Source organism: Microsporum canis, genomic scaffold (genome assembly GCF_000151145.1).
Source record: "Microsporum canis CBS 113480 supercont1.6 genomic scaffold, whole genome shotgun sequence".
NCBI classification, from domain to species: Eukaryota; Fungi; Ascomycota; class Eurotiomycetes; order Onygenales; family Arthrodermataceae; genus Microsporum; species Microsporum canis.
In genome coordinates, this window is record NW_003299164.1 from 1,961,195 (window position 1) to 1,984,687 (window position 23,493).

The window sequence follows — 23,493 nt, forward strand, 5'->3', positions numbered from 1 at the left end:
CATGAAGAGGTTCATCGATTTCATTATCATTCTTTTTAAGACGTAGCTATTAAATTATTTAATGTATTATTGGTCTTTCTTACTCTCTTCTGATTCATCCAGCACCGAATCAGGAGCATTCGTTATTAGCCCCAACTTCCATAGCACCCACATGAAACCACCGATGATGATCATGGCGGTTCCTACCTGGATCTCCATCCGCTGGGTATCACGGCTCATATTCAATACGGGAACAGTAATCGTTTCGACTAGCAGGTTACTTGGCCGCCCCGGCGTTGAAGGAGGCGGAGAGGGCTGAAGATGATGATAAGTTGTTCTAGCAGGGAAATTCGATTCCCATCCTAAGCTGACGCGATCAAACGGGTTAATATTCTGCTTATCATCTGCGCTTTCATCCTCAGGGGCACAGGCCCAGAAGACCACCGGCCAGGGCACGGATATATCGCGGTATCCTGAGGGGGAAGGGTGGAGGTATCGAAGGTGGAGAGGGACAGTTATGTTCCAGTCATCGTTGGCAAGTGCAAATTCTGAAGCGGTGTCTGGCGAGGGAGTTGCTAGTTCTAGAAGGAGGTTGGATCCCCATTGGTGTGTTACCCAGTCTGGGGCTTCGAGGTCGGTTTCACCTTGGATACTATGTAGGGAGACGAGGTTGTGGGACTGGAGGAAGAGGGGATCTTTGGTGGAGAGCTGATATTTGTCTGCGAATATTGTTGACGGGAGGCTGAGGTATGTGTATAAAGAGCAGGCTGTGTCCGGTGGTACATTGGTGGGAGGAAAGAGGGAGGATTTCGACAGGGAAAGCTGGAGAGTCGGATGGAGACCGGTTGGCGATGGGAAATGGGTACGATATGTTGGTGTTATAGGATGATGTCGAGAGTTGAAGCTGAAGAGCGTGGGAGCTATATAAGTTAGTAACGATGTGCTTGGCTCGATGAGTGAAAGGTCAAGCTCATACTTAGCTCTGCTTTTCGGCCTACATCAGCCAGCATCCCACCCACTCTCACTTCCTCCGGTTTAAGGGGGGTTTGCTCTGCTAAGATTCCAATCTCAACTCTGTCTCCGTCATACTTGGGCTGGTCAATTACTTCCGTCCATCCATCCTGGTCTGGAGACTCGGGCCAGTATCCAGCTACCATGAGATGACCCGTGGAATCATTGTAGTCTATATCCAGCGAGGAAGCCAAGGCAATCGAGGCAACATGGTTACGACACTCGACGTTTTCTTGACAGATATATCGATCGAGGAAGGTGAGAAGCTGGTGTAGGGATGGTAGCAGTGTTTGGAACTTTAGCCGTGGGGACGGATCGGTGGTTGGTATAAATGAAGATGGAGAAGACGATAGCTAAAGGGCGCAATTGAGTTAGTAATTCTCTCGCATTGATACTCAACGTCCTGCCATGCACTTCCATGGCTAAATAGATAGCAGAACTGACCGGAGAAAGGGTGCAATCGATCTGGTTGCTGAAGCTTTTCTGGAGGAGACGGCACAGGGATTCACTATAAACATTCAAACAAGGGAAAGAGATGAGCAGCCACTTCTTTACACCAATAGACATGAAACATATTACGCCAACGACGTACCCGGATGAGCCACTGCTAGCTGGCGTATAGATGACATGCAGCCCCGGGGAGACCCTGCTGCTAAACGGCGCAACGGCAGCGTATGGTCGTTCGGAGGCCCAACGAATGCGCAGGTCACGGCATTTCTTCAGCACCTGTCGTATCTATATCCAGCCTATCGTCAGTGATGCTCGACTATCTGCATCGCTCGACTATTCTCAGTGTTATCCTTACCTCGTGGGGGAGCTCGGTGTAGTCGAACAAGATCCTCTCCTGCTTAGCAGCTTTCAAGGCTCGGATAGACAGCGAAGTCTCGTTCACGGTGGTCTGGGCAGGGTCGAATTCGCTGTCCCCTTCATAGACATATGTCAAGCGAGTCTTCATCGTGAAGAACTGCTCTTGTCTGCTGTCCACTTCTGTCTTCTTCTTCTATCTTTTTTTTTTTCTTGATGTTTATTTATTCTTGAAGTTCGCAGTTGTTTCTATTTCTGGGGTTAAAAGGTTTCTTAGTGTGCCAATAAGCTTTGAGACTAAAAAGCGGGCAAATATATAGATTTTATACAAGAGACAATGTTGATGGCACTCGATAATATATATTTATGGTGAAGAAGAGTCACCGTTCACACAGGGGCACTGTCAGAGAGTCATAGAAGTAAAAGACGAAAAGAAGAAAAAAAACGCCATCCCATATGGTAATAGTAGTTGCATGAAATCGATCATTCCCCTGTTGTTCCACTGATAGCACACAAAAACCAATAAACTCCAACAATGCAGCTGCCCTCCACCCCCAGTGTACTGAATTCATTATTTCGTATCTAGTGAGGCTATCCCATGTGTATGAGGTAGAAGACCGTGCCGGAAAAAGAGTGTGACACCTTAGAGAATCTGTGCCAGTTTCGCCTTCTGGGCCTGGGTCAGAGATGTGGGGAACTTAACGTCCACTTTGACGATGAAGTCGCCTCGAGAGTTTGGCTGTTTCGGCTTTGGCATGCCTTGGGAAGGGAAGGTCTCTTCGAATCCGGGTGGTGTTGGCCCGGCTCCGCTGACACGCAACTGTCTCCCGTCGATGGTGTTGACTGTGCGAGACCAGCCGGTCAGCGCTTCCTTGAGGCTTATTTCGGTGGTGGTTATCAGGTTGTCCCCGACGCGCTTCAGGTGTGGATGTTCTTTCTATACAGTCCATTAGCATTTATAAGTCATGGCTGTGAGGAAGAGGATGACTTACCTCGGCGACGATAAAGTGTAGATCTTGAGTTCCGCCTTCTTCTTGGTCACCAACGCCCTTGAACTTGATCTTACTTCCAGCCTTGAGGCCTCGCTTGACATCGAATTCCAAAATCTTGTCCTCCATGCTTCTCTTCCCCGTCCTTTCGTCGAACGTCTTCCGTTTGATCTTCATCTTCTTGTGCACGCCATGGAACAACTCCTCCAGAGAGAGGGGGAGCTGTCTTTCGACAGTCGTAACTTCAGGCGTCGGAGGCCTCCTTGCTTCTCGTCGGTACCGTGGTCCGCCTCCACCTCCACCTCCGAAGCCACGGCTGCCACCGCCTCCTGACAGGAAGGAGAAGAGGTCATCGTCACCAGCGCCGCCGGATCGGGCAAAGCTGGAGAAGATGTCGTCGGGCGAACTGAACGAGAATCCTGATGGACCGCCTCCGGTCGAGAAGTGGAAGGTTCGGGCGCCACCTGCGCCTGGCATGCTCGAGAATCCTTGGTAGCCACCGGGCATGCCACCTGCGCCGAACGGCATGCCCTCACCCCCGGCATTCGGTGGAGGTTCTGGGTTCCCGCCACGAAGGAGGAATTCTAACCCATATTGATCGTAGACTTTGCGTTTTTCGGGGTCTGAGAGCACTTCGTAAGCCTGGGAGACGTCTACACCGTTTGTCAGCTATCAACTATTTCTAGACAAAAACCAAATAAATAAACGACTGCAGGGTCTAACAGGGCTTACCTTTGAACTTTTCAGCTGCTGAAGGGTTATCTGGGTTCTTGTCTGGATGCCACTTCAATGCTGCTTTCCTATCGACTTATCAGTATGATGTACACACGCAGGCGGACGGGCTAAGCGGGGCACTTACTTGTATGCTTTCTTGATCTCATCCTGAGAGGCGGATGGAGATATGTTTAGAGAATCGTAGAGCTTCGTCTCAGCAACCATGATGACTGCTGGCTCTGGAGCGTGTCAATGTCTGGTTGTTCAGCGTCGTTCGGATTTGGTTGTTAACGATAGATGCGGTGAGCAGGGTGCAGTTCCTTGCTTGCTGCAAGGTCAAACTATTTATACAGAGGCCAAGCCGGGTGATTTCGCTGTCCAGCAGGCAAAAGAGTCTTTAGCATAGATGTATACCACTCCCAAGCTACGGCAGCATCGACAGGTAGTATATATATATATTATATTTAGGTGTAAAGTAGTTGGTGAGGCGCTGCTTGCCGGCTAACAGACCAAGTGGGCGCCTGTGACGTGATGCGCTGGGCCGATCCCGCGCCCGCCGAGCGAAGCTTCGAGAAGGTTCGCCAACGGAGATATAAAACATACAAACCACTAGATATATATGTATATATGTATGACTACTTGGACACGATGTGGACGACGTCCTCGTCGGCGACTAGATGTCCCAGGCCAACTCGCTGCGGTACATGCGTCACACTGGCGCCCCAGACTAGGGCGTACTTGAAAGACTCCTTGAGCGTCCGATGAATCTGGTCGCACACGTCCTCGATGGTGGAGTTGCTTCTTACAATGAGAGCCTCGTTGAAGTCGGGGTCGACTCCCTTTCTGTAGCGGAGATGCTACCGTTAGCAATCTAGACGCTAGTCTCCATCAACAATGAACATGGAGAACGATATACTTGCCGCTTTGTGTAGATGCGGATGAGCTGGAGCTCTTGCCAGCATCGGTCTACGACGTCATTGATGCCCAGATCGAGTTCGCAACTCATCACACAGGTATGTGGCTCCCGGGCAAGCTGGTCGAGGAAGTCCAGGCTCACGCTGTCGATTTTGTTATACACGTACAGGCTAGAATTGGCCAGTCAGAGATGTGATGATCTAGAAACTCAATTAGGACTAACTTACCACTTGATATATTTCCTATGGTCTTTCATGATCACGTCTATAAAGTCATCGACCGTAGCTATTACCTTATCGTCAGTTCCCACGTATCAGAGACAAATATTAGAGGGGGGCTCAGGGTACCATTTTCATCTCGAACCAAAACTTCGCAGTTGAGCACCTTGTAGTCTCGTAATATATTGTACAACATCTTCTCGTCGAGGTACTTTGGGGGTGACTGGAAGGTGATCTTCATTCCACCGGCTTTCTTGACTTTGAGATAGATATTCCTGTTCACACATTCAGGATTAATGATCGCTAACTTGTCAACCAAAACCAGTTGTGTATTGACCTACGGCACTTCTCGGTTTAGTCGGATCCCAACAGCTTCTAGTTCTGCCTCAAGCAACGCTCGTTGCTCGGCACGTTTGGTCGCATCCAGAACCATCAAAATTAAATCACTTGTCTTTTCACTTTATTAGCTCGTTTTAACTAGGACTTCAGTCTATGAGCCACACAAAGACGTACCTTGGCTGCAGAAATAACCTGCCTTCCTCGCCCTTTGCCTTCTGCTGCCCCTTCGATAATACCTGGCAGATCGAGGATCTGGATCTCTGAACCACCATACTCTAACACGCCTGGAATAGCTGTGAGAGTTGTGAAAGAATACGCAGCAACCTCGCTCTTGGTCTTGGTGATCTTTGATAAAAATGTCGACTTCCCAACCGAAGGGAACCCGACTAGTGAAATTCGAGCATCTCCGCTCTTGCTAACGTCAAAACCAGCACCACCACCTGATCCAGATCCGCCAGCAGGCTCTAAAAGTTGGGCTCGTAGTCTTGCAAGTTTTCTGTAGGTTGTATTGGTATCTGTTAGGCCTTGCCACTGACTATATATCTTGAACTTTGTTTGAACCTGGGTATACACACCCCTTAAGCAGGCCCAGATGGTATTCTATAAGACGTTAGATTTTCTTCAACTTGACCTTCTGATATAATTGAACATACCGGTAGCCTTGTTTTCTGTACACACAACCTGTTAGTTTTTATACTAATATGGATGATCATATAGCAGGAGTTCATACTTTGCGTCCTGCGCATCTCCTCCTCAATCCTGCATACCAAATGATATACAAGTTAGCCCATCTTCGCCAGTTGTAGGGGTAACATTTTGACAAGCCTCACTCCTTAATCTTTTCTGTGATGTTCACCATGATGGGCAGCCTGGAGGGGTATTATCTTCAAAATCTTGGTATAGTCTAATTGTGAGATATTGAATCTCCAAGCCTGATAGCCTCTCGCTTTCACCAACAAAACAACAGCAAAGAGATCGAGTTTGTGAATTAATTTGATATCGACTCTCTTTTCTTTCTCCCCGCCGACTTGATTGGCGCAAATGTGGGTTGGCTGATTACATAATCATTTCCGTCATTTTCATTGATTTCTGGAGAAAAAGTTGAAGCTTCAACAAAAGCTGCGATTCATTGCAAGTGACGACGAACATTCTATGCATCAGCGACAAGATGACCTCAACAGACTCAGTTGCAGCTCAAGAGGATGCAGTTATGGCTGGACAGCCATCTACAGAGCTTGAAATACAAAAGACAACCGCGACGGAATCAGCAGAAACTGCTCTAACAACGACAGATGGAGGAGACAAGGAGAAGAAGACAAAGATAATCCGACGGAAAAGACGGCCAGCAAGAGTACAGGTTGATCCGTCCACCGTAAAATCAGAACCGCCTCCTCAGACAGGAACGATCTTCAATATCTGGTATAATAAGTGGTCCGGAGGCGATCGAGAAGACAAATATCTCTCCCAGCAGCCCGCAGAGTCGAGGTGCAACATCGCGAAGGATAGCGGATATACGCGTGCCGATAAAATCACAGGATCCTTCTTTTGCATTTTCTTTGCTCGGGGACTCTGTCCAAAGGGGCACGAGTGTGAATACCTTCACCGCCTACCCGGCATACACGATCTATTCAATCCAAACGTAGACTGTTTCGGCAGGGACAAGTTTAGCGATTACAGAGATGATATGGGCGGAGTGGGCACATTTATGAGGCAGAACAGGACTCTATACGTTGGGAGAATACACGTTACAGACGACATCGAGGAGGTGGTGGCTAGACATTTTGCGGAATGGGGCCAAATTGATCGGATACGCGTCCTTAACCAGAGAGGAGTAGCATTCGTGACATACACCAACGAAGCCAACTCTCAATTCGCAAAAGAGGCAATGTCACATCAGAGCTTGGATAATAATGAAATACTAAATGTTCGATGGGCGACAGTGGATCCAAACCCGGCGGCGCAGAAGAGGGAGGCAAGGCGTATTGAAGAGCAGGCCGCAGAGGCTGTGAGGAGAGCACTACCTGATGAGTTTGTGGCTGAGTTGGAAGGAAGGGACCCTGAAGCGAAGAAAAGGAAGAGAATAGAAGCTGGGTTTAATCTGGATGGATATGAACCTCCGGATGAGGTATGGTATGCGAGAAGCCGGGAATTGGAACAAACTAAGGATACAAAAGAGCTGGAGCCAGCGGCCCAGCAAGAGTTGATTGAAGCACCCCCTGCGCAGCCGGCCGGAGACAATGGAATATTATCCGGTTCTACATTGGCCGCGCTGAAGAGCTATGGCGGCCCTAGTATATCTACAAAACCAGCCACGACTCAGAGCTCCGGTGGGCCTCTGGTTGCTTATGGTAGTGATGATGATAGCGAATGATACCATGGGAACAACTATCTATCCCTCTTTTTACTTCAGTTTCTTTAATGTATTCTAGATTTCATTGGCTAATTACTAACGGGCACTTTGTAAAATATATACATGAATTCATGTTCTGTGGATTAGTTTCCTCGTTTCAAATCATAATAAATGCAGTTTCCGGTCCGGTAATTGTAGACAAAAGCATTGCTATATTTAACAGTTCCATCTTGGGCGACACTCTCACTCGCGAGGTCCATGAGCAGCTCGTGTATGTTCCCTAAATATTTCCGTTCGACCAGCGGTGCGCTCTGAATGGCGTTTCGCCAACTATCTGGATCAGAAAGACGAGTATCTCGAATACTTTCAAGGACATCATCCCGAATATCAATCGCAGCAATCGGTCCATCAAGTCCCTTGTCAAGCACCTCACGAGAGCGACGAAGTGCTACGGAATGAATGTTAACAAAAACGAGACGGTATCCCGAGTTTAGGAAGGACGCTTACCAAATTCAACTATATTTCTCCTGTTTGTCTTCTTGTTCTTGTGAAGTGGTGTCAGGATTCTAACCTCCGGATCTCTCTCCTTGCTTGAAAGAATTGCTTCACTCTGGCTAGGATGTTTGATGAGCTTTGGAGACTCGGGAGGACGGTCATGTTTGAACTTCTTGCGGGCGCGCATTTCATTTCGAAGCCAAGGGACCAAGTCTGAGCTTCTCACATCAAAGTCTTCCTTTCGCTGAACACTCTTAACCCTTAGACCCCTCTCGATACTGTCTTGTTTGACAATAACCACCCAGCTGTAGTTATCGTCTACGTATCTGGTGAGAAGGTCTTCCAATGAAGGTGTTGTATCGGCTGCAAGCTCAGCACTAATGTCGTTTGCCCATAGAGTTGAGACGATACCAACTCCAACAGTCCGAAGGACAGAAGGATCAAAACTAGCAACCAGTACATCACACTAATTTCGTTGCTGTTAGCCATAAGAGCCCCAATTTTAGTCACTGTTCAATCGACACACCTTGTTCCTACGCCAGATATTTCCAACCTCCGCATCTGGCTTCAGGAAGGCCTTATTAGACCCTTTAAGATAATTCGTCATTGACCCGTTCAATTTATCCAACCCAAGGTTAAAACCAACAGCATGAGACCGAGGACGGTTTGAACGCAAGCTAGGCTGGAACTCCTGGATCAGACTGTCGTACCGTCCACCGGCTGCAAACACATCCCTCCTCTTCTTATCAAAAACACACTGGAAGAGTATGCTGCCATTGTAAAATTTGTCGTTCAGGCTACTTAAAGGGCTAATGTAAACCTTTCGTTTCACTTTGAACTTCTCCAAATAAGACACCAACATATTCAATCGATTAAAGATAGGTGACAATCTATCTGCGTATTCGGTGCCATCCATGATCGCATGAAGCCTGCTTAATGCTTTCTCGGGGGTATCTAGAGAAATGGTCAGCTATGCATAGCTCTATGGTTATAACAATAGGGAATAGGATGAGGCAAACCTCGGAAATCGAATCGCGATAGATCGTCAATAGATGTTGACGGAACTCCAATACTCGGTGAGCGGAGTTCACTTCTGATTCTCTGCATTGTGTACTGCCCAATGTTTAGTTTGCTAATCACCTCTTTTACAATGGGTCGCTGTTCAGGCGTTATACGACAAAATCCGACCACAGCCTCCAAGAGGTCGGAATGGTTGATGTGGAAGCACATCTGAGATGCCTTTAGAGGAGGGAATTCATCAATGATCTCGTCTAGTACCTTGATGACCTCTGCTTCCTTCAAGGGTAGATCTAATGTGTTATAAGAAACAATGTCAAAGTCGACCTCCTTATGGCCCCTGGGTTCGCCTCTATGGATAGACTCCCTGTAAACTGTGCCGAATGAAAATGCTTTTTCAACAGATAAGTCTTGTTTTGGTAGGGCTCGAGCATTTGGAAGAGTGAGATCGTAGGGTAGTTGAACTAAGTTTCCTCCCGGGTCTAGAAGCCGTACAGCGCCGGGGCCGTAATGGGATGACCGCGGGAATAGGGATTGCCTTGACGTCTCCACCGCACCATGCTTTCGAAACAATGAAGTCAACCTGTCTTTTATCATCCCATGTAATAACAGCTCCGTAGCTGTAGGGCTCGTGCGGGAGTCCATATCCCATGCGATGTCTTCGAATTTCTTTCGAGGCTGGGAAAAGATGGCAGAGAGTATCTTTTTGTAGTCCGGGGAATTGGGATCAGACAGGAGCCCCATAACTGCTTTTCTAAACATCTCTTCTTCAACTTGTAGTGGTATCTTGTCACTCTGAAGTAGCTCAGTTGTGGTTGGTCGCTCACTAGAGCGGTGACTAATGAGAGATAGGATTATTTCTCCCTGGGCCACTTTCTCTGGAAGATTAAATGCTTCGGGAAGGGTGTGCTGCTTTTGTCTGATGTCCTGAAGCGTTCGGTCGCGTTCCATTCCAGTCTCAAGAGGGTAGCACATTTCAAAGAAGATGATACCAAGAGAGTACATCTATAGATTATTAGTAAAAGCCAATGGCAATAGGAGAAGAAATAGCTCACATCAACTTTTTCGTTATACTGCCCCATAGAGGCCTTTTTAACCTCTGGAGCTACATAGTATGTTGTGCCAATACTCTGAGTAAATCCGCCTCCAATGCTCTCCAGTGCGGATGACCGATCGGTTGAGCTAAGCTGCCCACTTGTAGCTAGACCAAAGTCTCCGATACGTGGATTATTTGCCATATCGATGAAGATATTATCTGGCTTGAGATCTCGATGTAGAATTCCATGAGAATGGATATGATTGAGGCCGTCAAGGATTTGCCGGAAAAGCCTCCATGAAGAGTCAATATTCTCATGCAACCCATATCTGATTAAGTCACGTAATGTCTGGAGTAAGACGTTAGTTAGATTTAATTGTATAGATATTACTGATTATATGAGATGACTTACATGTTTCTCACAATACTCCATCTGAATGAAAAGGGTAGTAGGGATGGCACGCGACTGCGAGCCTGATCTTATTCGGCGAAGCGATAAGCGTTCTTCCGTAGTGCTAGCATCGCCTCCCTTTTTCTGGACACCAGTGCCATCTGAAATGGTATCACTTTCCGCCTCCTCATCCGTATCATATCCGAATTCAACTTTCGGATATCCGCTTGAACTGATAAAATCCAGACCACTAGTACTGTAGCCAAACTCAATATTATCTCCGGAATGTGAACTTGAGCCCTCGGATGAGAGAACCGCATCCGAATCGTCCTCATCATCCACTGCACCGTAATTCTCCTCTAGCCATGCTGTGAAATATCGCACTACGTATGGGTGGTTAAGCCTTGACAATAACATGATTTCGGACAGCGTATCTTTTAAAGCCACAGGTGATTTCTGGGATATCTTCTTGACAGCGTAAAATCTACCGTCCAGCTTATTTCGGGCTTTGACAACCAGACCATAGCCGCCCCGCCCAAGCCGGCCGACTTCATCGAAATCATGACTGTAGCGAGACACGGCTGCCAAGTGGCCCTGCGAATCATGCCGTGTACGGTTTGGAAGAGAAGAAGAACCGGGCGTGCCAACTGGAATGACCAACGGGGTATCCACACGAAAGAATTCAAATGGCTGAATCTGGAACGGTGTCGGACGTTTTTTCGGATCAGATCTGAATATCTCAACGAGCATATCTTCTAGTTGAGGGGATAGGTCGATAGAGTTGATGACCGCATCTGCAGATGTATATCGTTGTAAGATATCCTTCCCAAAGCCCATCTGCAAGAATAGGATACCTAAATCCCAAACATCGGTCTTTATAGTTGGTTTCATTCCTTCACCTGCGAGTTCCGGAGGTAGCCAAAATGGAGATTTTGGAGTTGTAAGGCTCCTTCTTCTTGCTGTGGATGATAGCGGGAGTACTTCCTCCACATTACCAAGTAATTTCACCGTCGTGGTACTTGAAGGGCTCCTGAAGAGCAAAACACGGCCAGAGTGAATATTTCCATGTACGACTCCATGGCGGTTATAATATTCAAGAGCTTCAACCAGTTGGATCATCCAGGCCCTAACATTCTCTGCCGGAACGCCGCCAACGATATCCAGTAGTTCAGATAGAGAACCTTTATTGGCATGCTCAAAAAGTGCATATATATGCCATGTTCCCGCTTGGCCTGTAAATGATTCTATGGGGCGTTGAATCTTGAAGCCAATAAAATCCACCAGGTTTGGATGTCGCAACTTCTTCAGAAATTCCAGTTTATCCTCACTCAAGCTGATCTGGAACCGAAGATCTATTGACTTACTCTCGCTCTCGTGAATGAATATCTCCTTCAAAACTAGAAGCGGTACCAGCGGTGTGTTCCCCAAGACATTGGGCCTAACAAGGAACGTCTCTTTATAGTGAGATTTGCCAAGTATATTCTTTCCACTAACCGACTTGAACAACAGAGGGCGGTCATGCAAGTCAGTAATTGTCATTGGAGGATCAAACGATATTGAGCCCGGGACATCGACAGCCGACTCTAAAAGGCCGAAATCATCGGCATTAGTCCTACTCTTGCGGCGAGACAATTGTTCATTCTCTCGTTGGCGTTGTTTTAGTTTATCTTCCACCAGCAGCTGTAATGACTTTTCTTCCTCAACGGATGCTTCCTGCTGCCGTGCTAGCTCCTCCTGTTTCAGCTTTTCGGCCTGCTGAAGGGCAGCAGCCTCTTGGACGATACGTTCCTCCTCGAGACTTGGTAAGTCCTTGTCTTGAGCCTGAGCCTGAGCGGAATCCTCCAGCACATCTTCAATCGCGACTGCCAGTTCATAAATCATTTCGGATCCCAGAAGTTCTACGGGCTTTGACTTTAGGACATCCTCAAGCCGTTGTCTGGCACTGTGCCTAACATCCTGGACACTTTCCAGTTTTAGTATCGGGATTGATTTGGGATAAGTCGTTGGCAGTTCAACCAAAAGGCAAACTCGAACCTCAGGATTCGAAGAAGCTTTCAGCTGCAGCTTAAACGATATTGTCGAGGATTGCTGGACGGACAAAATAAGTATAATAGGTTAAATCAAAAATTTCACAATAAAAAAGAAAGAAAGCCGTCATAAACTGTGCGCAGATCGCGGTGCAGAGCTCTGCCACAAACTTACATTCCACGCAGAGGGTTTCGTCTCTACATCTTCAAATTCGTCGCCGTAAATCGAACGCAGAGCGTCTGCCTCATTCTTGTGTATTTCTTCATAATTAGTGGCCAGGGCCTGGTTAGAGGCAGTCTTCTGTTTATCTTCCACTGGAGAACCGTTGGTCTTAGTGCTCCCTTTCCTTTGTTTGCGCGGCATGATCGCATACAAATTGAGAGGTTCTTCAGCGAGTGGGAGTGTTGCTTCTCAGGAAGCAAGCAACAGAGATTGCAGCCGTAGCTGCAGCCCTCTATTGGAACATCATCAGACGGAAAACAATTGGTGGTTAGAATGGAAATGCGGTTCTTGTCTTTGTGCCCAACAAGTGATTGATGATTCACTGATTCACATCAAAGACAAAAAAGGTACAAGGATTTTGCCTGGCGGTGAGCGGAAAATAGTCGCACCGAGTCACGTGTTGTAGTTGACGCAATCCGTTCCATGCATAGATGCGGTCAATAATGATGGAAAATAATAGTAAATGATGATAGTAAATACGAGTTTCTCCTCTAGCTAAGTGCTCATATAATATCTGTTTCTGATTACAAGTGCTGCTGTGAGGTGGCCTGTTTAAACCATCCATGGGTGGAGAGAAGTACTATATATAGACCATACCCAACACACGCATACATACAACGTACTATGTAGTAATATTACAACTCCCCTGTATACAGAGCGCTGTAAGCCCCGCTGCCAGCAGTCCCGGGATATGCAGTCTCTCTCAATTTTACTTTCCATAGAATTCGCTGTTTTATATGGAGAAACATGGAAAACGTCGACCTGCCATGCACCCCGTACCTCGGCAAGTTTTAAAGTGAACGGCCTATCCCGATTCGGACTAGTGGCGGGTATGGTCGAGGCGGCAACCACGTGACGTCAGGAGGGTAAACAAAGCGCTTTCTCCTTTCAAGCGTCAACGAGGAAGAAGAGAGCAGTAAAAACGTTGAAGCAGCTCGCCTCCTTGACGGCTGGATATTCATGGTATGGACAGTTATTGATACCAATTCCATCCAATAGGTATCGACAATGCTGAGCTGGTTGGCAGGCTCCAATCAGGGCGTTGCAGGAGGTAAGGCGCTCACTCTCCTTGAGATAAAAAAACACCTTCGCTGTTGTTAACCGCAAACCTCGATTTGAAGCAGACGAGTCCATGGTAGTCGACGCGCCAGAGACACCAGCGCCAGTTTTTGCGTACAGAGCCTTCAAAAACGCGATGCTTGGGACTCCAGTCGCTGAAGTAGACGAGGACAAGGACTTGACCATTCCAATACGGCCACTAAATCCAAGTTCTAACAAGAAAAAAGATGAACTGAAAAAGACAGCTCAGAAACTCTCATCAGGCGAGGATAGAAATATGGATATTCCCAAGCTTGAGCCAAAGACACAGGAGCCCGCGCATGCGGTAGCATCCCCCTCGAAAAGTATTCTACTCACCCCTGGAACTGCTACCACGCGCCGGAAGACGGTATCATTTGGAGCTGGTGTGAAGGATAACGAACGCAAGCCCGTTTTCCTTGACGATGAGCGTGATCTTGAGTTAAGTGGAGGAAATATCAGCAGCCAATGGTCAATGAGCGTGTCCAGTGGCTCAGGGCGCCGGAGCAAATTGACGCAGTCGTTGCTTGAAGCCCGAGAAGAGAAATTTGGGCAAAAAATAGACGACCTTGATGATATCGACCATACGAAGAAAGAAGAGCGCAGAGATACCTCTCATAAAGACTTTGAAGATGACTATCATAATTCAGACCAATCAGAGGAGGAGGAAGATGTTACAACCAACCTCGAGGCACCGCACTCCCAGTCAGGAAAGTATTGGAAATCTGAATTCGAAAACTACCGTACCAAAACCGAAAAAGAAATACGAAAACTCATTGAATACCGCTCTGTTGCTAAGTCTTACGCAAAGAAGAAGGAAACAGAGGCTCTTCGTCTAACCGAAAAACTGAAACAAGAAGAGTCAAAAGTGGCAGAAATGGAGAAACGTGTCTCTGAACTTGCTGCTGGTATGGTTGGTGGTGGTGATGGTGATAACCAGAACAAGGACCAGATGTTTCGTGAACTCTCCAGGCAAACTGCTGCCGCCCTACAGTATAAACAAAAGGCAGCGACCTTCAGAAAAACACTGGAAGACCATGGCATTGTTGAGAATAGTAAAGACCCTCTAACAGAGGGGCTCTCGGCGGAGGAGACTGCACAGAAACTTCGTGAAGTTGAACAAGCCCTGAGAGAGACCCAAGCCCAACTACGGGAGAGTAGCGGAAATGCGAAATTGAAAGAACTACAAGAACTTGTCCGAAGCTCGGAACGGAAGGCTGCTGAGCTCAAAAGAGAAAACTTATTGTTACAACGAAATCTTGACAGAGCCAAAACTGAGCTTCTACATGTTGGAGAACGACGAAAGGCGCAAGAAGAAAGAGCGAAGCAGCGCGAAGAGCGGCTCGAGTCTCGCGCCCAAGAATATAGTAAGCGCTTAACAGACTCTTTACGGGATCATCAGGCCGCAGAGGATGCGCTTAGGAAGAGTTTTGATATTGAGAGGAAACAAATGCAGGAGACCATTGATTTACTCAAAGGAACATTGTCCCTGCGTTCTGATAATCCTCAACTCCAAGCGCATGCTCGCTCGTCGCGGCGTGACGAGACTACGGGGGACATATCTGAACGGTTGAAGGAAGATACAAGGCGTAGCCGCCACGCGAGAGTTGATTCATACGACTCGGACAATGACAAGCTAGATATTACTCTTCACAGTGATAAGGAAGGATTGAGCTCACCAACACAATCACCAGCCAAACGCTGTGAGGGTGCTCAAAGTACTGCCCCTAAAAGCCCTTTTGACGAGGAAACTATTGGCGCCCTTCTTAAGAGCCTTAGAGGGGAAACAGGTCCGCCAAAGAAGCAATATACGCAAAACAGCTCCTCCGGGCATGTTCTGGATGATACAGAAGCTACCAGTAGCCTCCTTCCGGCCAGTGTTCGCCGCAAGCTGCAACATAAATCTGATACCCAAAAATCCAACAAACATTCTAGAAATTCTGACGAACCACTTAATCTTGCCGAGGAACTGTTCATTAGACTTGGTGGTTCGGCCCGAAATCTAGAATCCCTTCGTCAGAAAGACGGTGATATGACCAACGGTACTCTAGGGTCAGCTCCCACGGCTACCTGTGATATTAAACCTACATCCATCTCGAAACCGGGCTCCAAACCACGAACTTCATATCGTCCAGGCCATTCTCCTCGCCCTTCCCTCTCCTATCTGAATTCAGGCCGCGTGGACACGCTGCCTAAAAGACCAAAATCAAGGACAACGTCACTACCTTCACGGCATCGCACTGTTAATTCTTCATCGGACCTAAACCGCCAATCAACGGCCAAGCCAGAGGGTCCTGCTCAATCAAAGTTAGATTCTATACCATCGGATCGGCTTGCGGCAGCCAAGGCAAGATTAAAGCAGAGGCAGCTTAATGCAAAGATTGAGGCGGAGGACAAGGAGAACATGCTTGCGGTGTAGAAAGCGTTTTGTATCTCATGAGTCATGAACTGCTCGTTGGTTAAACTTCTGTACTAGCTTGTCCAAGCAGCATTGAGCGAATATCTTCTTTTGCATTCTCAAAGTGGTCGATCGAATATTAATGTCTATTAAGCACTCTCTAAATGTCTCCCATGTTTATCTAACTCTGAATTACTCATTACTTTCTCTTTCCATCACAAAGTGAAACCACGGCCCATTTCCCACTCCATGCCCATTTCCGCGAACCAGAGTCACCTCCTCCATCCGGCATATTACGCAGACGCTCGTCCTCGCCCTTGTCCAAGCCAACGACAACATCGGCCTTGCAAGTACGGAGAGCGAGGACTCTAACTCCCGAGCCTGGCCCAAGAGGCCCAATTGCTGTGTTAAATGGAGTAGTTGGGTCCCAATGGGCCTAGAAGATATAATTAATACCCATTGCTCAAGCGGCGATTGAAAAGAAGTGGGCAACAAGAAATAACTTACATCTCCCGTCAACTTTCGATAGTTCAGATCTCCCTTGAAGATGACCAGCTCACTCTCCTTTAGGTCCTCATAGAGACTGGGAGCTTCATGTGGTAACCTCCAATAACTTGAGCCTGTTGTCCAGAATCGATTCGGTCTTATAATCAGCTGCCCCTCAGCGTGGAAATTTCCCCACTGCTCAAATAGGTACTTCAGCTTATCTACTTCCTTTTCTGTAAGGGGTTCTGGTTTCTTATCATCCGCCCCCTCAGAGTCAGTGAAGAAGGTCTGTGGATCGGAAAGGAGAGCAATGAGGTCTCCAAAATCTCGTGGCAAAACATCAGACACAAACCATGGGATGGACTTGGGGTGCAAGACAACGCATGTAGCTAGACCGGAGGAGAGGAGATAGCCGGCTAAGATGAGGTCTACGAAGAGTTCGAATCCTGCGTTGTCTAGGACAATGTCTACACGGCGCTCTTCGTTCTTTCGTTCCATGCGGGCCTTGTTTAGTATTTCGAATGCAGCTGGAAGGTCGTTCACCAAGACATTGGCTTCGGCTTTTTTTCGGGCTTCCGCGCCTTGAAGCTTCTGGATATCCTCATATGTAAGGGATGTCAGGAGAGAGAGGTCCGTGGCATTTCCCCACAAACAAATTTCACACATCTCCATGAATAACATTTTATCAGCTTCTTGCTGCTTTTCAGGTGACATATCATCTCTCTTGGAGTGTATCTGTTGAAGGTCCTGGGACAAATCCTTGTATCGAGTCGCCAATTCAAGCACTGCCGGACGAGAGGATCTAAAGGTTGACATTTTTTGCTGCGCAAAGACGTCATATTCCTTCCAGTATTCTGAAAGGGTGAAGTATACACTCATTCGTCTGTCTTTACAATTGTGCCTTCAAGTTAGCTACGGGTGTTGGTACTCGAACTGGAATCTGGAGCATCCACGAACATAGATAACATTCTGCAAATAGCCACGGAGCATCAAACCACGAGATATTGCCGCGATCTTCAAGTTCCTTATTATAAATTGCAATATCTGGCTCTCCATCGTCGGGTAGAGGGCTTTAGATTGTATGAAATTCGTTAGCAGCCACCTTCTTATAGGCGAGCAAGATTCTCTCACGTTAGCTTCCTGCCATGTTGAAGTTCATACTTCAACCCCGCCAAGTCACGCAGTATATCCTTCCCATCTTTCTGTTTCTCTACATCAGTAGACTTGATGACGGAACGGTGAAGGTCGTCGATAGCGCCCGTCTAAGAGCAACTCCGTTTAGCTTGCTACAGGCCACATTGGCAGTGCGAACCGTCAGGGGTATCTCACTAGGATAATGGGCCATCGTTCCAAGGCAGATATATAGGCGAACGTCTTCTTGTCTGAAGTGCAGACGGGGGCTATTGGGACAGAGGTGTTAGCTTCAGTATATCTTGACAACCCCACCAAGGGGTTAGAGGGCAGCTTTTGTCCGATTCCATGGCTTGCAGAGCTCAAGAAAAGTGTCTAAAGCACATATAGGACGGGAACTTACGGGTTTTAGTATCGAATTCCATCTTAGAAGCTGTGATGTTCGGCATGAGGTTTGGAGAATGTTGGCCAGAGTAACTTCTATGTATCTGATGCCCCTCTTTGTTAGTTAGCTACCGGAGAACATCCCGGCGCGGAAATAACCCCGCTTAGAGATTCATTACCACTACTACAACGGTAATATGAAAGCTATTGTTAGGAGTTGGGACTACATTGATAGTACGGGGATTTGGCTACCAATAATATCAGATGCAGAGCTAGAGAAATATGGTAAACCAAGGTGTCATCTTCGTTGCAGATATCAATCCCAATTCAATTCAATTTCTTAAAACGCCTGAGGTCTACCATGCAGTTAATGATAATGGGGTCATCGCTCGTAGATCTTGAAATAAAACATGGGGTTCGGGTAAAGTGCTTCGCATCGTGGTGCGGGAGATGACTGTAGGTAGGAAGAGAGTATGCCCTGAGAGTGTTAATGTGACACTAATGAATACAACCGTAGGGCCGGTAGGTTATATCCCGTCTACCCAGCCTGCTATTATAGCATACGGGATCTGAGTCCCTGATGGTTTGGGGAGTAGTTTCGGCTTTTATTCTACAGGAGTGACATGTTACATGAGCGACATGATCGAGTTGTTGGCATAGGCCTGGAAGAAACAGTTAGCAGGAGTTAAAGGATCGTATTGAATGCACCATAGACATACCATTGGCTTGATATCAGGATGTGGAACGGCGTCGAACTTGTGGAAATCAAGTTTCAGCTCCGGCCCAATGTTGATATATGCACCCTTGTTGTCTGTGCTATCGCAGTATTTAGGCGCAGAGAAGACTGTGACGATAGTTAGCGGAGCGTTAACTATAGTATTCAAGATCAAGTGGAGCAGGAAGCATACCAGTAATACATCTTCCATCGTGTTCAACTTCATAACCTTCCATGCGGACCTCATGACTTCGAATGATAGCTTCAAGGCCGTTCTTCTCGCAGAACCGCTTCGTGACGTCAGGACCAAACTGCATACCGACGCCTCTCTTACTAGGACCCCTGCCAGGTTCTACCTGCGGGTCAGTCCAGAGCATTTCCATCATCAAGCCTGATTGGCCCGGCTGGCGCTGATTGTGTCTGTTCAGTGCTCTGATATCGGCTAGAGAGATATTGTCGTCAGAAAATAGACCACCATGGAGAACAAGGTATTTCTCTCCTATCAGTGTTGCAAGGGCGAGTGCACTGAAGGATTCGGAGAAGACTTTAAATAGCCGTTCGGAATATTTGGCTTTGCATTCACCCTCAAAGCCGTATGCGCGGTTCATGTCATCGGTTTCGTGGTTGCCACGGTTGAGGAAGAAGGAGTTGGGGCGCATCCATTTGTAGGCGTAGAGAAGAAGGGCGATTTCACAGGACCAGCTGCCACGATCAACGAAATCACCGTTGAAGAGATAAGAATGTGTATCGGAGGGGAAGCCGTTAAGGCGGAATATTTCGAGGAGATCGAAAAATTGGCCTGTTGAACGGATTAGCAAGCTCGTGAAAAGAACATATGGTGTAAGGGAAAGCGGCAAACTTACCATGTGTATCGCCGCAGACAGTCAATTTAGAGCCCTCATTAACGCCAGTCTCAACCATGGTAGGCTCATTGTATGCAATATCTCGCACCGCCTTCACTATCTGGAAGGCATACTTCTTATGTATCTGCTTCCCATTTTTGAATCGTTTAATCATATCATCGATAAACTCCTGGGTCATTTCATCTCCTAGTCGTACACCATCGTAATTATCATCCACGACCATTGATTCAATATTCAGTCCCTCGAACGCTGACGGAGGATCCGCGACCTCGATAGCTTTCTCGAATTCGATGCGCCGTACGAGCTTTTCGCACTCTGCTAGCTTGAGCTTTGCATCACGGTCGTGTGGGGCCTTTTTCACCACCGTCTTGAAGTCTTTGAGGGCTGCACGGGAGTTGAGGATCGCAGTGTTGGCAACTGCTCGGCGCCAGTAGGCCTGGAGATCTAGTTAGTTGACCGTAATATCAAGTAGTACATTTATCATCCTACCTTGACGTATGTAGGATCTAGCTCGATAGCTTTGGTTGCATCTGCAATTGCAAATCCAAACGCTTCCAACTTAACATTTACCTATCAGACGAGAGAGAGTTAACCTATGCTACTAAATATGTAGGACATACACACCATCTACAAGCTGATAAGAGATAGATTACCTGTGCTCTGTTACAGTAGAATGACGGCTCTTTATCATACAGCTCGATGGCACGAGTATAGAAATCCAGGGCTGCAGGCCAGTCATGTTGTGCAAAGGACTGGTTGCCTTGTAGCTTGAGGGCTGTAGCAGCCTCGATATCAGATTGAGACATGTGGACAGCGGGACGAATGTGGGGTTATATATAATAAATATGCAGCTGGCGGGTGGCGCGAGGTTGATTTATACAAAGAATGAAAGACGTGTCAATATATTGTCTGCCCTATATGCCACAGCAAGAATAACGACAAAGCTATAGAGAGAGTGAGTGAGTGAAAGTGCGAAGACGAAACGTCGAAACGTCAGGAAAAAAGGCGAAATTTGAGTAGAAAAAGTCAAAGCGGCAACCGGGGGAAGGCAGATAAGCTTTGGGCCCTATTAATAAGCAGGCTTATATAAGCAGGAGCTTGACGGAAGCAAGAAAAGACGAAGAAGAAGCAGAAGAAGGAAGAAGTCAACTGCTCATTCATATATACGCAAGATGGCATCCGGGTCCTTCTACGTCACGGCGAGTCAGCAGCGCTCCCTACGCGCATGCATGGTCTGCTCCATCGTCCAGCTACACAATGTAACTTCTTCCGACCCCATCCCCAAGCTCTGCTCAACCGGCCCTAACAAGACACCTAGAAATTCATGAACGAAGGCTGTCCGAACTGCGAATCTGTGCTGAACCTGCGCGGAAACACTGAGGCGATACAAGACTGTACCTCACAGGTCTTTGAAGGATTAGTTGCGCTGGCCGACGAGCGCACGTCGTGGGTTGCTCGCTGGCAGAGACTGGACGGATATGTGCCGGGTACATATGCAGTGAAGGTCGTGGGATCGGTGGGTGCAGACTCTTCTTTCTCTTTTTCATACTTGGTGATTTGAGTGGTCGAGGGTGAACTAGGCTAATAACGGGATAATGATTATAGTTACCGCCAGAAGTGCTGAGTGACTTGGAGGAGGCGGGGATAACTTACATTCCGTATGTGGATGGGAATATCGTCTGTTTTATGGAATACTGGAAACTAACTATTAATTTCTAGGAGGGATGGAAGTGCTGCCGATAACGATGGTTGAAATGGTTAATACCGGCTTATTCTTGGGGGGTTACTATCTATTTTAATATTAATCAGTTGGCTGGTAGCGAGGCGACGGCGTTCATTATATGTTTGTGCTGGCATACGCTACATTTGTCTGTTGGAGTTTGGACTTGCATAGTATGTGGGAATAAAACAAAACATAGAGCAGGGTCTACTTGGAATAGAACATAAGCAGACGTGCTAAACATTCTTATTAGGCTCATAAAACATATCTCTAATCTCTCGGCTAAGAAGCCTGAACCAAACGTGCAATTTGCATGGGTTAGGGCCCGTAAAATCAAAGGAATACAACAGGACAAGAAAGACTGGTGCGAAATAATTGAACGAATAAGTGACGCTTTCTATGACTTGACAATCTTCTCCAACGACTCGAGCAGGATATCGGCGTGATGCTCCTGGAACACGAGCATAGGTCTCAATCTCACAGCAGACTCACCGCATCCGCCGATGTTGATTCCAACTTCCTTACCACGCTTCAGCACTGTGTCACGCTGGGGGCTGTCCCAGGAGATGAAGGTACCCTGTCCCTTTCCACGCAGGTTCTGGAACTGTCCAGGGTACTTCTCGCTCAGTCTCTCGAGACCGGCGAACAGATAGTCTCCTGTCTGGGCGGTATGCTTGACGAGGTCCAAACGCTCAATCTCCTCGATGATGGCACGGAAGATGAGCGCGCGGGCAGGGTCACCCATCCAAGTGTTGAACTGTCTGTATGGCTTGTTGGGTCTTAGAGCTGGGTTGCCAAAGTAGTATCCCGCAGCTTGTGCCTTTTTGGAGAAAGTGACGATGTCGGGAGGAGTGGAGAGGTTCCAGTGTTCGTGAGCCCAGAATTTACCGGTTGCACCAACACCGGTCTGAACCTCGTCGACGATCATGATGACATTGTTGCGCTTCGTGATCTCGCGGAGACCCTGGAAGAAGGATGGGGAGGCGTGGTTGTCTCCTCCCTCTGACTGAACGGGTTCAACGACCAAAGCGGCGACAGGGTTGTGGAACTCCTTGATAAGCCTCTCGACTTCTTCTAGACAGCGCTTCTCCTCTGCTGCATTTTCAGAGGTGAACTGATCAAGTGGGTATCTGAGCTTGGGGAAAGGGGCGCGAGGCCAGTCAAAGGCCGGGATATCAAGCTTGTGGATCGGCTTGCTGCGGGTGGTGGAGAGAGAGCCGAACAGGCGACCGTGGAAGGCGGAGGTAAATGACATGATGGAGTAGTTGGGGGAGCCGGGAGACTGGTTGACCATGGTGGAAGAGATATCTTCAGAGGAGAACTCCACGTCTGGCCCACCACGCTTGCGTTGAGCATAATACATGAAAGCAGCCTTGTAGGCAGTTTCATTGGCATCCGAGCCGGTGGTGGAGGTGAAGACCTGGTCAAGGCCCTTGGGCGCAACACGCAAGAGACCGGACTCTAGTATATTTGACCAGTTGTGAGAGGGAAAGTTGCCTAGTGCGGGACGGTTGATGAGGGCGCTGGCCATTTCGGTAGTCTTTGTGGCAGCAAGCAAGGTTGGATTGTTATATCCCACCGGGATAGAGGCAATTTGGGCAAATCTGCAGAACCGTCAGCTATATATTCCCCCTGTTTCAAAGGCCGCTAACTTACACATCAAGCAAGACGTTTCCATCCAGGTCTGCAATGCTATAACCGGGTACATCTGTCAGCCAAAACTATCCAATTGGTCCATTGGCCTGTGCCATTGACAGACCGGATAGCAAGACGTACTAGTTTCCGGTGGACTTTTCGTAGTCAACCAGCATGTTCAAGCTCCTTGTATCGAATACACGGTCAAGCTGTGTGATGGCCTCCTTGCTCTTTGGTCCTGGAATGGCGGTCTTCACCGTAGGGCCAGCCGGCTCGTTGGAGAAGAAAGCGGCAGCGGCATACCGGGGCGTTGAGCTGAAGCATCTGGCACCCTGGACCTGCGCAGCTCTCACACCAACCCTGGAGCGTAGAATCGAAGCCATTGTCGTCACACGCACACACGCTGGAAGAGATAAATGCAGAGAATGGCGGAGGTACCGGCGGAAGAGGGGAGTTTTATATGTGTTGAGACAAAACTTTCCCCTGCCGGCTTAATTATTGTTGTTGTCATTTGTTGTTGAGCTTCTTGCGTAGCTTCTTGTTTTCCTTTCCCCCGCATGACGACGTTACCGGCTT

At 47.7% G+C, this 23,493-nt stretch overlaps 10 protein-coding genes across 10 annotated transcripts; 3 read left to right on the forward strand and 7 right to left on the reverse strand.

Annotated features, from left to right (window-relative positions):
• Positions 1 to 66: 66 nt before the first annotated feature.
• MCYG_06868 (pbn1) lies at positions 67 to 1,945 on the reverse strand (the record flags this gene model as incomplete). Its single annotated transcript, XM_002844858.1, has 5 exons — positions 67 to 899; positions 956 to 1,343; positions 1,435 to 1,498; positions 1,583 to 1,725; positions 1,796 to 1,945. The coding sequence occupies 5 exons, from the start codon at positions 1,943 to 1,945 to the stop codon at positions 67 to 69; spliced, it is 1,578 nt and encodes a 525-aa protein (XP_002844904.1).
• A 492-nt stretch (positions 1,946 to 2,437) lies between these two features.
• Positions 2,438 to 3,805, reverse strand: MCYG_06869 (psi1; the record flags this gene model as incomplete). Its single annotated transcript, XM_002844859.1, has 4 exons — positions 2,438 to 2,731; positions 2,787 to 3,436; positions 3,516 to 3,583; positions 3,643 to 3,805. 4 exons carry the CDS (start codon positions 3,720 to 3,722, stop codon positions 2,438 to 2,440), a joined length of 1,092 nt encoding a protein of 363 aa, XP_002844905.1.
• A 327-nt stretch (positions 3,806 to 4,132) lies between these two features.
• Positions 4,133 to 5,828, reverse strand: MCYG_06870 (GTP-binding protein 1; the record flags this gene model as incomplete). Its single annotated transcript, XM_002844860.1, has 9 exons — positions 4,133 to 4,336; positions 4,414 to 4,582; positions 4,640 to 4,697; positions 4,760 to 4,905; positions 4,972 to 5,081; positions 5,144 to 5,465; positions 5,545 to 5,569; positions 5,700 to 5,728; positions 5,800 to 5,828. 9 exons carry the CDS (start codon positions 5,826 to 5,828, stop codon positions 4,133 to 4,135), a joined length of 1,092 nt encoding a protein of 363 aa, XP_002844906.1.
• A 309-nt stretch (positions 5,829 to 6,137) lies between these two features.
• MCYG_06871 (pre-mRNA-splicing factor cwc2) lies at positions 6,138 to 7,340 on the forward strand (the record flags this gene model as incomplete). Its single annotated transcript, XM_002844861.1, has 1 exon — positions 6,138 to 7,340. The coding sequence occupies one exon, from the start codon at positions 6,138 to 6,140 to the stop codon at positions 7,338 to 7,340; it is 1,203 nt and encodes a 400-aa protein (XP_002844907.1).
• Positions 7,341 to 7,462: 122 nt separating this feature from the next.
• On the reverse strand, positions 7,463 to 12,649 carry MCYG_06872 (serine/threonine-protein kinase GCN2; the record flags this gene model as incomplete). The annotated part of the gene is made up of 7 exons (XM_002844862.1): positions 7,463 to 7,767; positions 7,827 to 8,280; positions 8,341 to 8,768; positions 8,834 to 9,836; positions 9,887 to 10,216; positions 10,280 to 12,346; positions 12,461 to 12,649. 7 exons carry the CDS (start codon positions 12,647 to 12,649, stop codon positions 7,463 to 7,465), a joined length of 4,776 nt encoding a protein of 1,591 aa, XP_002844908.1.
• A 991-nt stretch (positions 12,650 to 13,640) lies between these two features.
• On the forward strand, positions 13,641 to 16,004 carry MCYG_06873 (conserved hypothetical protein; the record flags this gene model as incomplete). The annotated part of the gene is made up of 1 exon (XM_002844863.1): positions 13,641 to 16,004. One exon carries the CDS (start codon positions 13,641 to 13,643, stop codon positions 16,002 to 16,004), a length of 2,364 nt encoding a protein of 787 aa, XP_002844909.1.
• A 178-nt stretch (positions 16,005 to 16,182) lies between these two features.
• MCYG_06874 (DUF89 domain-containing protein) lies at positions 16,183 to 18,049 on the reverse strand (the record flags this gene model as incomplete). The annotated part of the gene is made up of 6 exons (XM_002844864.1): positions 16,183 to 16,419; positions 16,491 to 17,356; positions 17,427 to 17,539; positions 17,601 to 17,731; positions 17,799 to 17,869; positions 18,004 to 18,049. 6 exons carry the CDS (start codon positions 18,047 to 18,049, stop codon positions 16,183 to 16,185), a joined length of 1,464 nt encoding a protein of 487 aa, XP_002844910.1.
• A 561-nt stretch (positions 18,050 to 18,610) lies between these two features.
• Positions 18,611 to 20,368, reverse strand: MCYG_06875 (serine/threonine protein phosphatase PPT1; the record flags this gene model as incomplete). The annotated part of the gene is made up of 6 exons (XM_002844865.1): positions 18,611 to 18,646; positions 18,704 to 18,828; positions 18,893 to 19,498; positions 19,563 to 19,998; positions 20,052 to 20,132; positions 20,216 to 20,368. The coding sequence occupies 6 exons, from the start codon at positions 20,366 to 20,368 to the stop codon at positions 18,611 to 18,613; spliced, it is 1,437 nt and encodes a 478-aa protein (XP_002844911.1).
• Positions 20,369 to 20,734: 366 nt separating this feature from the next.
• On the forward strand, positions 20,735 to 21,315 carry MCYG_06876 (transcription elongation factor spt4; the record flags this gene model as incomplete). The annotated part of the gene is made up of 4 exons (XM_002844866.1): positions 20,735 to 20,821; positions 20,881 to 21,078; positions 21,168 to 21,220; positions 21,282 to 21,315. The coding sequence occupies 4 exons, from the start codon at positions 20,735 to 20,737 to the stop codon at positions 21,313 to 21,315; spliced, it is 372 nt and encodes a 123-aa protein (XP_002844912.1).
• Positions 21,316 to 21,679: 364 nt separating this feature from the next.
• MCYG_06877 (4-aminobutyrate aminotransferase) lies at positions 21,680 to 23,300 on the reverse strand (the record flags this gene model as incomplete). Its single annotated transcript, XM_002844867.1, has 3 exons — positions 21,680 to 22,886; positions 22,939 to 22,974; positions 23,059 to 23,300. 3 exons carry the CDS (start codon positions 23,298 to 23,300, stop codon positions 21,680 to 21,682), a joined length of 1,485 nt encoding a protein of 494 aa, XP_002844913.1.
• Positions 23,301 to 23,493: the final 193 nt, after the last annotated feature.